This window comes from Nerophis lumbriciformis, linkage group LG03 (genome assembly GCF_033978685.3).
Source record: "Nerophis lumbriciformis linkage group LG03, RoL_Nlum_v2.1, whole genome shotgun sequence".
Lineage (NCBI taxonomy): Eukaryota > Metazoa > Chordata > Actinopteri > Syngnathiformes > Syngnathidae > Nerophis > Nerophis lumbriciformis.
In genome coordinates this window covers 22,742,128-22,757,141 of record NC_084550.2, presented here as the reverse complement: position 1 = coordinate 22,757,141, position 15,014 = coordinate 22,742,128, and the positions used below count along the sequence as shown (strand labels likewise).

The 15,014-nt window shown below is 43.0% G+C and overlaps 1 protein-coding gene across 1 annotated transcript; it reads left to right on the top strand.

The window, feature by feature from the left end:
* The first annotated feature begins 2,636 nt into the window (after window positions 1-2,636).
* Window positions 2,637-10,202, top strand: LOC133575205 (solute carrier family 22 member 13-like). Its single transcript, XM_061927775.1, has 10 exons — window positions 2,637-3,008; window positions 3,081-3,184; window positions 5,806-5,960; window positions 6,029-6,197; window positions 6,256-6,379; window positions 6,957-6,966; window positions 7,594-7,678; window positions 7,746-7,960; window positions 8,041-8,149; window positions 9,983-10,202. Exons 1-10 carry the CDS (start codon window positions 2,637-2,639, stop codon window positions 10,200-10,202), a joined length of 1,563 nt encoding a protein of 520 aa, XP_061783759.1.
* The last annotated feature ends 4,812 nt before the right edge of the window (window positions 10,203-15,014 follow it).

Here is a 15,014-nt window from a genome sequence, read left to right as displayed (position 1 = left end):
TTCTTATATGATTGTGAACTGGTATGTATTTGTAATTGGTCACAGAATCTTTTAGAAGATTAAGGAAATATGCCCTTAGATAGCTTCGGGTGCAGATGTCCATCTCAGCTCTCCAGAGAGTGGTGCCTCTAGTCCCCAAGGACAATTGGAATCCTAAAGGAATGCAGGTTTGCATTTTAGGAGTGATTATAAAAACATTAGCAACATCTGGTAGGAAGCCCCCACTGGTAGGAGTAGAGGATTGGGGTCACCCGACTCAAACCGATCAGAGAAAAAAGAAGTCAACAAAGACTGTCAGCCATCCAAAAACTTGAAGGACTATCATCATCATCGGCGGTCACTCGGACGAGTATGACGATCCTCCTGGTAGGGGTGCATTCCTTTATGGAGGATGCCTGTGCGTGACTTAGTTTAACGTGGGGAGACTGGTGCACAGACAGTCACCACACGATCCTTGACAGAATCGGGTCAGGGTCCAGTGGCATGGAGTCCAAGACGACTGGGGACCATTTTCTGCTGCAGCATTATTCCGTTATCGCAGCCGTTGTGGTAGTTCTTAAATCTACCGTCTTCCGCCTGCTCCGCAGTTGAGGTCTTCACCGTATTCCTGGCTAGGGGGCAGTCAGGTACTAGGCCTTTGCCAAGGGCCACCTGGGGTAACAGTAGTAGAGGAGCCTCCACTGCCGGATGTACTTTAACATCATGCCCAGGACCTATATATACACATATATACCTATACTGGCTCACCTGCACTGGCTTCCTGTGCACTTAAGATGCGACTTTAAGGTTTTACAATATGTTGCACCTCATCTCCTGTTATTACTTTACCAAAGCATTGTTCAACCCATCCTTATGTACTGTTCCACATGTTTTTTCACCATGCTTTCTGTAACCAAACTCCACGCATTACAAACATAGCAGCTAAAATCATCGGCCTACCCACACCCAACATTTCAGATTCAAACCACAGGTCCATCACTCGACTGGCAAAAAAAATAGTCCATACGATATCAGTCACCCACTACACCAATACATAATCCCAATACCATCAGGGTGCAAGTACAGAACCATCAAATTCCGGAGGGCCCGCCTCAGGAAAAGCCTGATCCCTGCAGCTATAGCCGCCCTTAACAGCAGGCCCGGCCAACCTGTCTGACAATCCTATAAATGTGTTGGTCATGTATGATGTATTTTTGTTATTTTTGTTTTGTGATGTGTAATGTCTATTGTTTAAATGTACGGCAGTGAAAATGAATTTCCCCAACGGGGACCAATAAATGTAAATCTAAATCAATCAAATCAAAACAGGTTGACTGGCCAAACAACAAACTGGGCTTTTGTCCAGACTGGCCGGCTCCAAGGCTAGAGTTACGAAGAGTGGGGGTCTTCGTGTCAGGGGTATTTAGGGACAGTGGTCCGCGAGGACATCAGACGAGTAATCAGGCCCATACTCTTTCTCCTGGAAGCTGCAGTTCCAGGCTGAGGCTCGCTGAAACAAATAAAGCTTTTTGTTCGACGATTCCTCGTTGGCGTTTTCTTGGCTCATCACCCATCACACAGTCACTCTGTCCTGGGAGAGTGGCACGACCAACAATTATACAACAATTTGGCGTCACAATCCGAGCAACTCCGAGGCAATATTATGGTCCGTAGATTACTTTGTTTATTTTCCTCTACAAACGTTTTATAAAGTGTTTCTTTATTTATGCTGTTTCCGGCAATGGTGACTGACACATGGTTATTTTTAGAGTTGTAGAGATTAATATTTTTTTTATGTATGAATGTGGTGAAAATGTAACCTTGGGGTTTAAATGAGATGAGCGAAACCTAAAGTAAGGACACCAAGAGGTGAAAGACACCAAAAGTAGGTGGAGGTGGACCTGAGAGAAAGGTTTAAAATTTAATTGAATAACTTATGTATATAACTCCTTTTGGCCATGGAGACCAGCTGCTGGGTCTCTGCAACACCAGAGTCCATTTGGAGAGACTGGAGGAGGGGCGGATGAAGAGACAGCGAGCTAGCGCTGATAAGCTTCATGGTGTCTTGTTTGAATGAGCAGGTATCGGACACCTCGGTCTCCTTAGACGCATCCTCGCTCATCCATGCGGACTGGACACTGGCCGAAAGTTAGTGAGCGGCCGAGGATGCAGTCGGCTCTCTTGGTTGCTTTGTTGGGTCTGCTCCTGTCTCTGGCCATGCTCCCCTCGCCCCAGCAGACGATGGCATGGAACACCGCAGAGGTGACAGTTGGTTGCATCAGCTCTGCTCTTTTAATGTCTTTAATGTTTTTATTTATTAAATTTTCTTAGTCAATTTTAGTACCTTGGGGCAACTTGAGCTGTCATTTTTAAAGGTGCTTTATGAATAAACCTGGACCTAATATTATATATTGACAAGACGACAGGGAGAAAAGGCATGGAAGGAAAATAAAGTGAGCCAGGTAACAAGTCCTGATAATTGCTTTCAAAAAATAAAATGAATAATGATGTCTCTGGCACAAGCCAAACAAACAAGCTACAGACCAAACCCTCATTTTAAAATTATGCCATCCTTGAACCGGTTTCCTTCACAATTTTCTTACTTCAACACACAACCAACATGAACTCTTGAGGACACAACAATGTCACACTGAAAAATGGCTTTTGAAGAGATTCTGCAAACCATTGGAGGATTTGGAATTTTCCAGAAGCTCATACTTTTTGGATTAAGTAATCCAAATATGTTTTTGAATTCTGCTCTGTGTAGTTTTCTTTTCATCCAGTCTGATCCAGAGCGACATTGTAACACGGACTGGATCCTCCAGGCTGCTCCCAACCTGACGTTGGAGGAGCAGCTGAACCTGACCGTTCCTCTGGAGCAGGATGGTTCTTTCAGCAGGTGTCACATGTTTGTTCCAGTGGACTGGGACATCGGATCCATCAGGGACCGCGGACTCAATGATACCACGGTGTGCCAGAATGGTTGGGTGTACTATGACACGACGTACGAGTCCACCATTGTCACTGACGTAAGTGACTACACGCTAATTTGCTGTCTCAGTTGTTTCAGACATGCTAATTCTGTGAGTGTTGCCTCGTAGTTTGATCTGGTGTGTGACAGGTCCAACGTACCTGCACTGGTGAAGACAGTTTTCATGGCTGGTATTCTTGTTGGTTCTTTCATCTTTGGACCTCTTGCTGAATCGTAAGTAACCTAAAGGGTAGTTCTCGATCTAAAAATGTCTACAGGTCAAATTCCCCCCAAAATAGACGCATTAGTGATTTTAGACTTGTTTTCTAACGAGTATGCATCTACAAAAGACTGTAGGTAATTTTAATTTGTGTGGTATGTATTTTGGTAGCATCTTCATCCCAAATCACTATATTTCTGCCCAAAATTTGAAGGAACTATAAAATATGTCTGCCAGATGCATCGTGAAACTGATCACCGGTTGACAATCGGGCCGGGGCAGCACAGTTACGCAGTGGCTAGTGATCACAGCGAGAAGGTCCTGGGTTTGATTCCCGGCCTCTGGGTCTTTCTAAGTGGAGTTTGCATGTTCTCCCCATGACTGTAGATTTTCTACTTGGGTTTCCTCCCACCTCCAAAGACATGCACCCTCCGAATCATATAGAAAATAGCCATGTGCTAGAGCTTGGCATGGTCTGACCATCACAAGCCGGTAGGAGGTGCTTCTTTCTCGTGGTTCGAGCAAAGACAGAACGATTGTCAGCCTGTCGCCGAGAACTGAACACAGGCGAAAATAAGAAAATAAATGGTTGTGTCAGGAAGAATGTGAAGAAGAAGATAGAGGTGCGTGGCAATAACCGACTTGGGGGTAATACTGCTGTACACAGGTTGAAAAGATAGTTGCTACAATGATACGAAAACTTTAGAATAGGTGGATAACTGACTATCCATCCATCCATCCATCCATTTTCTTCCGCTTATCTGAGGTCGGGTCGCGGGGGCAGCAGCCTAAGCAGAAAACCCAGACTTCCCTCTCCCCAGCCAATTCGTCCAGCTCCTCCCGGGGGATCCGGAGGCGTTCCCAGGCCAGCCGGGAGACATAGTCTTCTCAATGTGTCCTGGGTCTTCCCCGTGGCCTTCTACCAGTCGAACGTGCCTAAAACACCTCCCTAGGGAGGCGTTTGGGTGGCATTCTGACCAGATGCCCGAACCACCTTATCTGGCTCCTCTCGATGTGGACGAGCAACGGCTTTACTTTGAGTTCTTCCCGTATGACAGAGCTTCTCACCCTATCTCTAAGGGAGAGCCCCGCCACCCTGCGGAGGAGACTAATTTCGGCCGCTTGTACCCGTGATCTTGTCCATCCATCCATCCCTCCATTTTCTACCCCTTTTCCCGTCTCAGCTGCATTCGGGCGGTAGGCGGGGTACACCCTAGACAACTCGCCACCCCGTGATCTTGTCCTTTCGGTCATAACCCAAAGCTCATGGCCATTGGTGAGGATGGGAACGTAGATCGTTTGGTAAATTGAGAGCTTTGCCCTTCGGCTCAGCTCTTTCTTCACGACAACGGCTCGATACAGCGTCCGCATTACTGAAAACACCGCACCGATCCACCGCTCGATCTCACGATCCACTCTTCCCTCACTCGTGAGCAAGACTCCGAGGTACTTGAAGTCCTCCACATGGGGAAGGTCTCTTCCCCAACTCGGAGATGGCACTCCACCCTTTTCCGCCATGGACTCAGACTACTCCAATATTAAATAATTTTTGTAACTCATAACAAAATGTGTTTAAATCTTTTAAAAGGAAACAGGCCAACATATCCCAAAGTATACAGAAGACTTTGACTCCTGTTTGATTACTCAATTTACTAATATAATACAGGAGACGTTTTTGCTGTAGCAGCTGTATACTTGACATCATCCTAAATCTCCGGGGCCACGACCTCCTGCTGCTGCTGGTGCCCGCCGCTGCTGTCCGCCTGACATGGCCAAGGAGTCACAGGATCACGTGTTGACAGCAACACGTTGCGAAATGGTTGTTTAAATAAATTAATATATGTCCTCAAAACATGAAAATTATTTTCTGTCCTTGTCTCAATCCTTTTTACATTGTTAAAGTCAAATAGCCCAAATGTCAGGCGTACGACAACTATGAAATTGCCATGAGGCTATGCATATTTCCACGTCAACGTCAGTTTTTGATACATCTCACCTTTGCCATGAAAAAGGGTGTAGTGCAGGTTTTCGTACGTACGTAAGCTTGATACATGAAAACCCTGATGTTAAAGTTAAAGTCCCAAGGTGTTGTGAAATGATCCTCTGCATTTGACCCATCTCCATGTTCACCCCCTGGGAGGTGAGGGGAGCAGTGAGCAGCAGCGATGGCCACGCTCGGGAATCATTTGGTGATTTAACCCCCAATTCCAACCCTTGAACCTGAGCGCCAAGCAAGGAGTCAATGGGTCCCATTATAGTCTTTGGTATGACTCGGCCGGGGTTTGAACTCACAACCTTCCATTCTCAGGGCGGACACTCTAACCACAAGGTCGCCGAGCAGGTCATGTTCTGGGCGTCCTCAGCCTCAAGAAGACCCTAAGCTGAAAGAGGTGACCAAGCAAAGACCAGAAAGTCTGGGCTTTCTTACTGAGACCGTTACATCTGTGATCTTGACCTGGATAAGTGGCAGAACATGGTTGCGTGGATAAACGTGAATAATCAGAATAATCAACGTTGATCAAGTATAAAAGAACCCCAGCTGGTCCTTCCAAGTCTTCCCATCTATTAATCAGTGTCTACTTTCTGATATGTGAAGTATCACTGGACGACTAACTATCTGGAATGTCAATTTTAGATTTGGTCGTCTGAGAACAACGCAGATACCTACCGTCCTCCTGATGGTGTGCAGCTTTGTGGCCGGAGCGGCTCCAAATATCTACGTCTACATTGTGGCGCAGTTCTTGGTTGCAGCTGCTCGCGCCGCATTTAGAATTAACTCCACTGTATTAGGTATGACCTCCGACAGACTTTCTGCACCCTCTGAATAAATGACTGAATGTAAAAAAATGTCTCCATAGCTACAGAGTGGATAGGAGTCACCAAAAGGTCCTATGCCTCCTGTTTGAGTCAAGTGTTTTCTGCAGTCGGACAATGTTTCATGGCTGGACTGGTCTACGCCATTCGGAACTGGAGAATAGCTCAATACGTGCTGGGAGCAGCTTATTGTCCTCTGGTCCTCTACATGTGGTATGTCTTGCTAAATAGTGACTGTTTCCCCTTTTTGACTCTAAAGCTTTTATTCAAGGTGGATTCCAGAATCTGCCAGGTGGTTGTTGAGTCAAGGAAGAATTGAAGAAGCAAAGATGTTGATTAAGAGAGTTGCTTCAATAAATAAACAGGAAGTCCCAGAGAATGCTTTGGACGGCATGGTATGCTTTGATACACAGTACATTTTATTTATAAAACGCTTTTCACAGATAAAACAACTCAATTTAAAACAACAGGGGCAACATCATAAAAAGGATACAAAGTGGATTAAAAATGATAGTTAAAAGGTTAAAAGTTTCAACACACCTTTACCTTCCCGGTAAGGTCTATTCAGGTGTACTGGAGAGGAGGCTACGCTGGATAGTCGAACCTCGGATTCAGGAGGAACAGTGTGGTTTTCGTCCTGATCGTGGAACTGTGGACCAGCTCTACACTCTCGGCAGGGTCCTTGAGGGTGCATGGGAGTTCGCCCAACCAGTCTACATGTGCTTTGTGGACTAGGAGAAGGCATTCGACCGTGTACCCCGGGAAGTCCTGTGGAGAGTGCTCAGAGAGTATGGGGTAACGGACTGTCTTATTGTGGCAGTTCGCTCCCTGTATAATCAGTGTCAGAGCTTGGTCCGCATTGCCGGCAGTAAGTCGGACACGTTTCCAGTGAGGGTTGGACTCCGCCAAGGCTGCCCTTTGTCACCGATTCTGTTCATAACCTTTATGGACAGAATTTCTAGGCGCAGTCAGGGCGTTGAGGGTATCTGGTTTGGTGGCTGCAGGATTAGGTCTCTGCTATTTGCAGATGATGTGGTCCTGATGGCTTCCTCCGGCCAAGATCTTCAGCTCTCACTGGATCGGTTCGCAGCCGAGTGTGAAGCGACTGGGATGGGAATCAGCACCTCCAAGTCCGAGTCCATGGTTCTCTCCCGGAAAAGGGTGGAGTGCCATCTCCGGGTTGGGGAGGAGATCTTGCCCCAAGTGGAGGAGTTCAAGTACCTCGGAGTCTTGTTCACGAGTGGGGAAGAGTGGATCGTGAGATCGACAGGCGGATCGGTGCGGCGTCTTCAGTAATGCGGACGCTGTATCGATCCGTTGTGGTGAAGAAGGAGCTGAGCCGAAAGGCAAAGCTCTCGATTTACCGGTCGATCTACGTTCCCATCCTCACCTATGGTCATGAGCTTTGGGTCATGACCGAAAGGACAAGATCACATTTTGTACCGTCTGAAGTCTCTTTAGCGTTGAAAAGAGTGAAAAGAGAATTGCAATAGTCAATGCGAGACGAAATTAACGTGCGAATGATCATTTCCAGATCCAATTGTGACAACAAATTTCTCACTTTTAAAAAGCCATTTGTGTTTCTCTTCTTGTCAGTTAGAACAACAAGAGAAAAAAGTCAAAAGAGGAGCCATGAAAATCATTTTTACCACAACAAAGCTGCTGATTTACTTACTCATCGTGTGTTTTGTCTGGTGAGTAAAAACATTTAGTTATTTCATTTTTACATCTTCTCATTTATTTCTTTTTTTCCTCACCTAGTTCTTCAGCATTCTTAGGCTACTTTTGTATTGCTCTCAATGTGGGAACATATGGCCTTAACATATTCCTGGTTCAATTCCTGTTTGGAATCACGGAAATACCCACACTTTTTCTCTGCATCTGGTTTTTGGAGTTGTTGGGAAGAAAAATGTCCCTAATTTTAACTCCTCTGGCAGGCGGCCTGTTCTGTATACTCACCCTGGCTTTCTTTCAAGGTGACTCCATCATTTTTCACAGAAATTATGCCTTAGCTTGGACATATGACACTCATATATTTCACTTGTTCTCATTTTAGATGATGCTGTTGCTATTATTGCTCTTTTAACAACAGGGAAGTTATTCTTGAACTGGACTATTTCGGTGTGTATGGTCTACTCTCAGGAGCTGTTTCCCACTTCAGTCAGGTAAGCAAAATATATACTTTGTATTCTTCTTAGGGTTACGGGGTTGAGTGGGTCATTACTTTGTCTTAGTGTTCAAAGTAAGGCCATAAAGCAGGGATATTCAAATTTTTTTTGGGTGGGGGCACATTTCCAGAAAGCTAAGAACCGGGGTGTCAGGAATGCTCTTTTTAGTAGAAGACAGCAGGCAGCTTGCAGGTTTAGGAGTGTTTAATGTCCAAAAGTACTCAAATCCAAGGTAGAGTGCAACAGGGAATCATTTTTGGTGATTTAACCCCCAATTCCAACCTTTGATGCTGAGTGCCAAGCAGGGAGGTAATGGGTCCCATTTTTATAGTATTTGGCAGAGGTGGGTAGTAACGCGCTACATTTACTCCGTTACATCTACTTGAGTAACTTTTGGGATAAATTGTACTTCTAAGAGTAGTTTTAATGCAACTTACTTTTACTTTTACTTGAGTATATTTATAGAGATGAAACGCTACTTTTACTCCGCTACTTTTATCTACATTCAGCTCGCTACTCGCTACTAATTTTTATCGATCTGTTAATGCACGCTTTCTTTGTTTTGGTCTGTCAGACAGACCTTCAAAGTGCCTGCCTTACTGGTGACGTTTCACTTCGTTCCACCAATAAAATGCAGTCACTAGTGACGTTTGACTCCGTTCCACCAATCAGATGCAGTCACTGGTGACGTTGGACCAATCAAACAGAGCAAGGCGGTCACATGACCTGACTTAAACAAGTTGAAAAACTTATCGGGGTGTTACCATTTAGTGGTCAATTGTACGGAATATGTACTGTACTGTGCAATCTACTAATACAAGTTTCAATCAATCAATCAAAAGTGTGAAGGAAAAAAGACACTTTTGTATTTCAAACGTACATCCCGTCACAAGCCTAAAGACTGACTGCACAGTTCCTGTCTTCACAATAAAAGTGCCGCTCCATCGCGCCTGCGCTTTCAAAATAAGAGTCTCCGAAAGCCAGCGCAAACAAACTAGCAAGCTACGGAATTTGCCGCCAATGTATTTCTTGTAAAGTGTGTGAAAACGAATATGGAAGCTGGACAAATAAGATACCAAAAACCAACCACTTTCATGTGGTATTAGACAGAAAGGAGGAACTTTTTTTCTCCTGCATTTGAAAACGTGGACGTTAAGCACTGCTGTCTGATTCCAATCAATGCAAGTCATCAGAATCAGGTAATACACCAACTTATATTCTTGTCAACATGAAAGAAAGGAATCTATATGTGTTAAACATGCATGTATATTCATTAAAACACCTTTAACATGTAAACAAAAACGGCAAAATAAATAAATATAAATGATATACTGTATATATCAATATATATGTATATATATATATATATATATATATATATATATATATATATATATATATATATATATATATATATATATATATATATATATATATGATACGTGTGTGTATGTTACTCATCAGTTACTCAGTACTTGAGTAGTTTTTTCACAACATACTTTTTACTTTTACTCAAGTAAATATTTGGGTGACTACTCATTACTTTTACTTGAGTAATAAATCTCTAAAGTAACAGTACTCTTACTTGAGTACAATTTCTGGCTACTCTACCCACCTCTGGTCTTTGGTATGACTTGGCCGGGGTTTGAACTCACAACCTACCGATCGCAGGGCTGACACTCTAACCACTAGGCCACTGAGTAGGTAAAAATATCCGACCAGTACAGCAAAGATGTTTGTAGTGTATGATATATGAATTGTTTTCAAGATTGTGTCAACATTTAATTTCCAGTGTTCTGTACTTCTAGGTCTAATCTTCTCTCTCCTCAGGCAAACAGCTGTTGGCTTGATGTCCATGGCTGCGCGGCTAGCTGCTGTCCTTTCTCCACCAATCAACATGTTAGCCTTGTATCACTGGTTCTTACCCAGCATTGTCTTCGGCACCCTTGCAATGCTTAGCGGAGCTCTAGGTTTCTTCCTTCCTGAAACCAGGGGCAAAGACCTACCGGATTCTACCAGTGAGGTTGCGGGCAACAGGTATGCCAAATAATGGACCTGTTGTCATGTGACAACATGGATGTGCAGTACAATAGTGTTTTACAGATTGTTGTTCATTGTGGAAACCAGTCGAAGAAACAGAAATGAAGGACCGTTCTATAATGGTTCTAATGTCAAAACTATCACCAGAAAGTCAAGGTGGACCAACATCAGTATGTTAGAGACTCTACCTCGGTTCTTTCGTTAGACAGTCAGATGTCGGGCCTCCTGGAAGATTTCACAAACATTTATTAAAACAGGTCACAGGTAAAATGTTACAGTATTGGTCACACTTGTGCAAAAATCTGTTGATTGCATATGAGAGCAAATGTTTGGTGGTGGTCGGAGAGGCGAAATTTGGCAGCCAAGTTTGCATCAGTCTACCTCAAAGCAGCTGTGGCTACAAATTTAGCTTACCACCACCATGTGTGTATGTGGAGTGAATAAATAATGGGTCTCACTTCGAGTGTCCAGAAAGGTTCTATATAAAATCTATTCTATTATTAAAACCAAAGTTTTACAAGATTAGGGGAATTTTTGACCATGCTATGTACAACGGTCTCAGTCAATCCAAAACTGTATACAATAGTTTGTCAAATTTTAATATTTTAGTAAATCAAAAGTTGGGGAGGAGATCTTGCCCCAAGTGGAGGAGTTCAAGTACCTCGGAGTCTTGTTCACGAGTGAGGGAAAAGTGGATCGTGAGATCGACAGGCGGATCGGTGCGGCGTCTTCAGTAATGCGGACGCTGAATCGATCCGTTGTGGTGAAGAAGGAGCTGAGCCGGAAGGCAAAGCTCTCAATTTACCGGTCGATCTACGTTCCCATCCTCACCTATGGTCATGAGCTTTGGGTTATGACCGAAAGGACTAGATCACGGGTACAAGCGGCCGAAATAAGTTTCTTCCGCCGAGTGGCGGGGCTCTCCCTTAGAGATAGGGTGAGAAGCTCTGCCATCTGGAAGGAGCTCAAAGTGAAGCCGCTGCTCCTCCACATCGAGAGGAGCCAGATGAGGTGGATTGAGAGGTATTTTGGGCACGTAGGACCGGTAGGATGCCACGGGGAAGACCCAGGACACGTTGGGAAGACTATCTCTCCCGGCTGGTGTTGCGTTTTGGACCAGTTGTTCCTCCCAGGGAATTCAAGTCACAAGTCGCTCCCAAGCTCTTTACGACACTTAAAGCTGAGTTGAAAAACCACCAGAGACAGAATAGGTATTTTGTAATATATTTGCAAAGCTTTGCAGATATACATTGAGACCAGTCCAGCATAGAACATTCAATTGCGCCCCCAAGATCGTCTCCCCCCCGAAAAACCCCCTCTCCCCTCTTAAGTCCCTGGCAGTCATGTCTCTCTAGCCAAAACAAATGTCCATTATCTCTCTCTCTAACATTCCTCATTCAAGGTTAAGCACACAGTTTTGCAGACAACCAAAAGACCACAATTGGAAGAAAAACACCAGCTGTTTTGTAATATGATTATGAAATGAAAATAAGTAACACTTAAATTCGGATATATGTAAATATCTGCCTCCGTCACGCCTCGGGATCCCCGGAGAGGAGCTGGACAAAGTGCCTGGGGAGAGGGAAGTCTGGGCTTCCCTGCGACCCGACCTCTGATAAACGGAAGAAGATGGATGGATGGAGTAAATCAAAAGTTACTTTTGTCTTTTCAAAAGGTCTTTATAAAAGTGTTGCTGCGACAGCTTTTATATAGTTAATACATTTGTTATGTGTTTATCTATTTCTTTACTGAAATGTGATTACCTTTAAAAAAAAAAAATGGATAGGTTGAACACCCCGGCAGAAAATCGACAACATTTTAGTTTGAATCTGGATTCCCGTATGCGTTTTTTGTTGTGTGTCTCCAATACTTTTGATATGCAAAGTCATTGAATAAATCATTTTGTAGCAACTGTCTTGTCTCACCTTTAGACACTTTTGGTGCGGGGGAAATGTCCAACCAGAACGATGCGTTCAGGATATGTTCCTATTCATTGCACATAAAGGTGAATCAAAACGATTACCTACAGATAGGAATTATTTGGTGGTAAGCTGGATAGATTTGGCTTCAGGTGGTATAATACAACACCTGTATAGGGGGCAATATTGGTGCCACTATAGTAATGCAGTTGCATTTCACCCAAAAGAGATCTGAGTTCGTGGAGCCAAGTTTGGCGCCGTGTTACGGAGACATCTCCTGCGATTTCCGTGTCGATACGTGAAACTAGTAGGGGGGGCTAGACAGCCAATTTTGAAATGTCATTTTAGGGACCCCCAAAATATAAATATTTCTACCAACCCTGACGTGCCTGCAAAATAGGGGAACCTTTTGTGCATATTAAGGGCCTCAAAAATGTTCTACCGCTTGTCCCTTTTTGGGGTGGGGGGTGCTGGAGCCTATCTCAGCTGCATTCGGGCGGAAGGCGGGGTACACCCTGGACAAGTCGCCAACTCATCACAGGGCCAATACAGATAGACAGACAACATTCACATTCACATTCACACACTAGGGCCAATTTAGTGTTGCCAATCAACCTATCCCCAGCTGCATGTTTTTGGAGGTGGGAGGAAGCCGGAGTACCCGGAGGGAACCCACGCAGTTACGGGGAGAACATGCAAACTCCACACAGAAAGATCCCGAGCCCGGGATTGAACTCAGGACTACTCAGGACCTTCGTATTGTGAGGCAGACACACTAACCCCTCTTCCACCGTGTATGTACATTATTCATATATATATATATATATATATATATATATATATGTATATATATATATATATATTCATGTATATGTATGAATGTGTATATATATATATATATATATATATATATATATATATATATATATATATATATATATATATATATATATATATATTCATGTATATGTATGAATGTGTATATATATATATATATATATATATATTCATGTATATGTATGAATGTGTATATATATATATATATATATATATATATATGTGTGTGTGTGTGTTTGTATGTATGGACACTGCTATTGAATTATGCAAATGGTATTTTTTTTTTCTCTCTCGACAAAGCAGCTCATTTGGACAGAACACTAGACCAGATGCTGACTTGAGATGTTGGATGCACGGTCAACAGGATGTGCAAAGTCCTCGACCGCACCGCCATATTCCTCAATTTCCTGTTTAATGTTCGTTAAACCAGATATGTACTTCATTAAGGAATTCATCACCTCTTTCACTTGAAACCAAGCATGTTTTCCTTCTTCAGGGAAATGAAAATCATGGAATATGACTCATAAATTAATGACATGTGAAGACAAATCAATAACAAAAAAATAAACCCAAAAATTAATTTTAAATAAACTTATGCATTGTCTTATTTGTTTTCTATGTTGTTTTTCCAGAAAAAATTAACTCGATGAAAACAAGAAACAACAGTAGAAAAGTAACACAAACTACATGTTAAGAGTTGTTGTTGTGTGACTAGTCTAGTGACTTATTTTGTTTCAGTGGGAGGCAGAAATCAATCAATCAATCAATCAATTAAAGTTTATTTAGATCACAAGTGTCTTATGAACCACATATTTGATACCAACTAATCTATTCATTGAATTTCTATTTTCATTAATATTTTCAATACAAGCTGAGTTATAATGCCATCCAAGCAACATTATCATGGACGCCCCTGCTTATTTCAGTGGCCTTGTGGTGAGAGTGTCCGCCCTGAGATCATCAGTAGGTCGTGAGTTCAAATCCCGGCCAAGTCATACCAAAGACTATAAAAATGGGACCCATTGCCTCCCTGCTTGGCACTCAAGGGTTGGAATTGGGGGTTAAATCACCAAAATGATTCCCGAGCGCGGCCACCGCTGCTGCTCACTGCTCCCCTCACCTACCAGGGTGGTGGAACAAGGGGATGGGTCAAATGCAGAGGGTAACTTCACCACACCTTGTGTGTGTGTAAGACTATCAGTGGTGCTTTAACTTTAACTTTAAGACAATGCCTATGGTTTCATAGTAAAAGAGTGCGGGTACTAGACTGGCCTGCCTGTAGTCCATACCTGTCTCCCATTGAAAATGTGTGGCGCATTATGAAGCCTAAAATACCACGACAGACTGTTGAACAACTTAAGCTGTACATTGTTGCGTCGACCAGTTCTTCCTCCCAGGGAATCTAAGTTACTGGTTTTCCCAAATTCTTTCGATGACATATATGCTGAGTAAGAAGGACCATCAAGACAGAATAGGAATATTTTCAAGTTTTACTAAAGCTTTAGGAGATCATCTTAACCAATACATTCATATCGGCTACTCTAGTTGATCTGACATTCAAACGGAAAAGCCAACTTCTTGCACACAAAGAAAGCCCCCCCGCCTCGCAACACTGATAAGGAAGATTTGGGCGTTTGGTTTCACATTCCTGATGGTGTAAGACACTAAACAGACAATCTGAAGACAAAGAGAGACTGGTATAATAAAGAAAGGAAAAGTACTATCTACTCTAAACATGGCTATGTAAAAAGAAAGAACTCTTAAACACATATGCATCCTCCACAACATCAAGCAAAAATGGGAAATAATTCCACCTGAAAAGCTTAAAAAACGTGTCTCCTCAGTTCCCAAACGTTTACCGAGTGTTGTTAAAATAAAAGGCCATGTAACACAGTGGTAAAAATGCCCCTGTGACAACTTTTTTGTAATGTGTTGCTGCCATTAAATTCTAAGTTAATGATTATTTACACAACAAATAATTCAGTTTCTCAGTTCCCGATAAGTGCTATAAAAAATAAAATAAAAATTAATAATGATATCTCTGGCACAAGCTCAACAAACAAGCG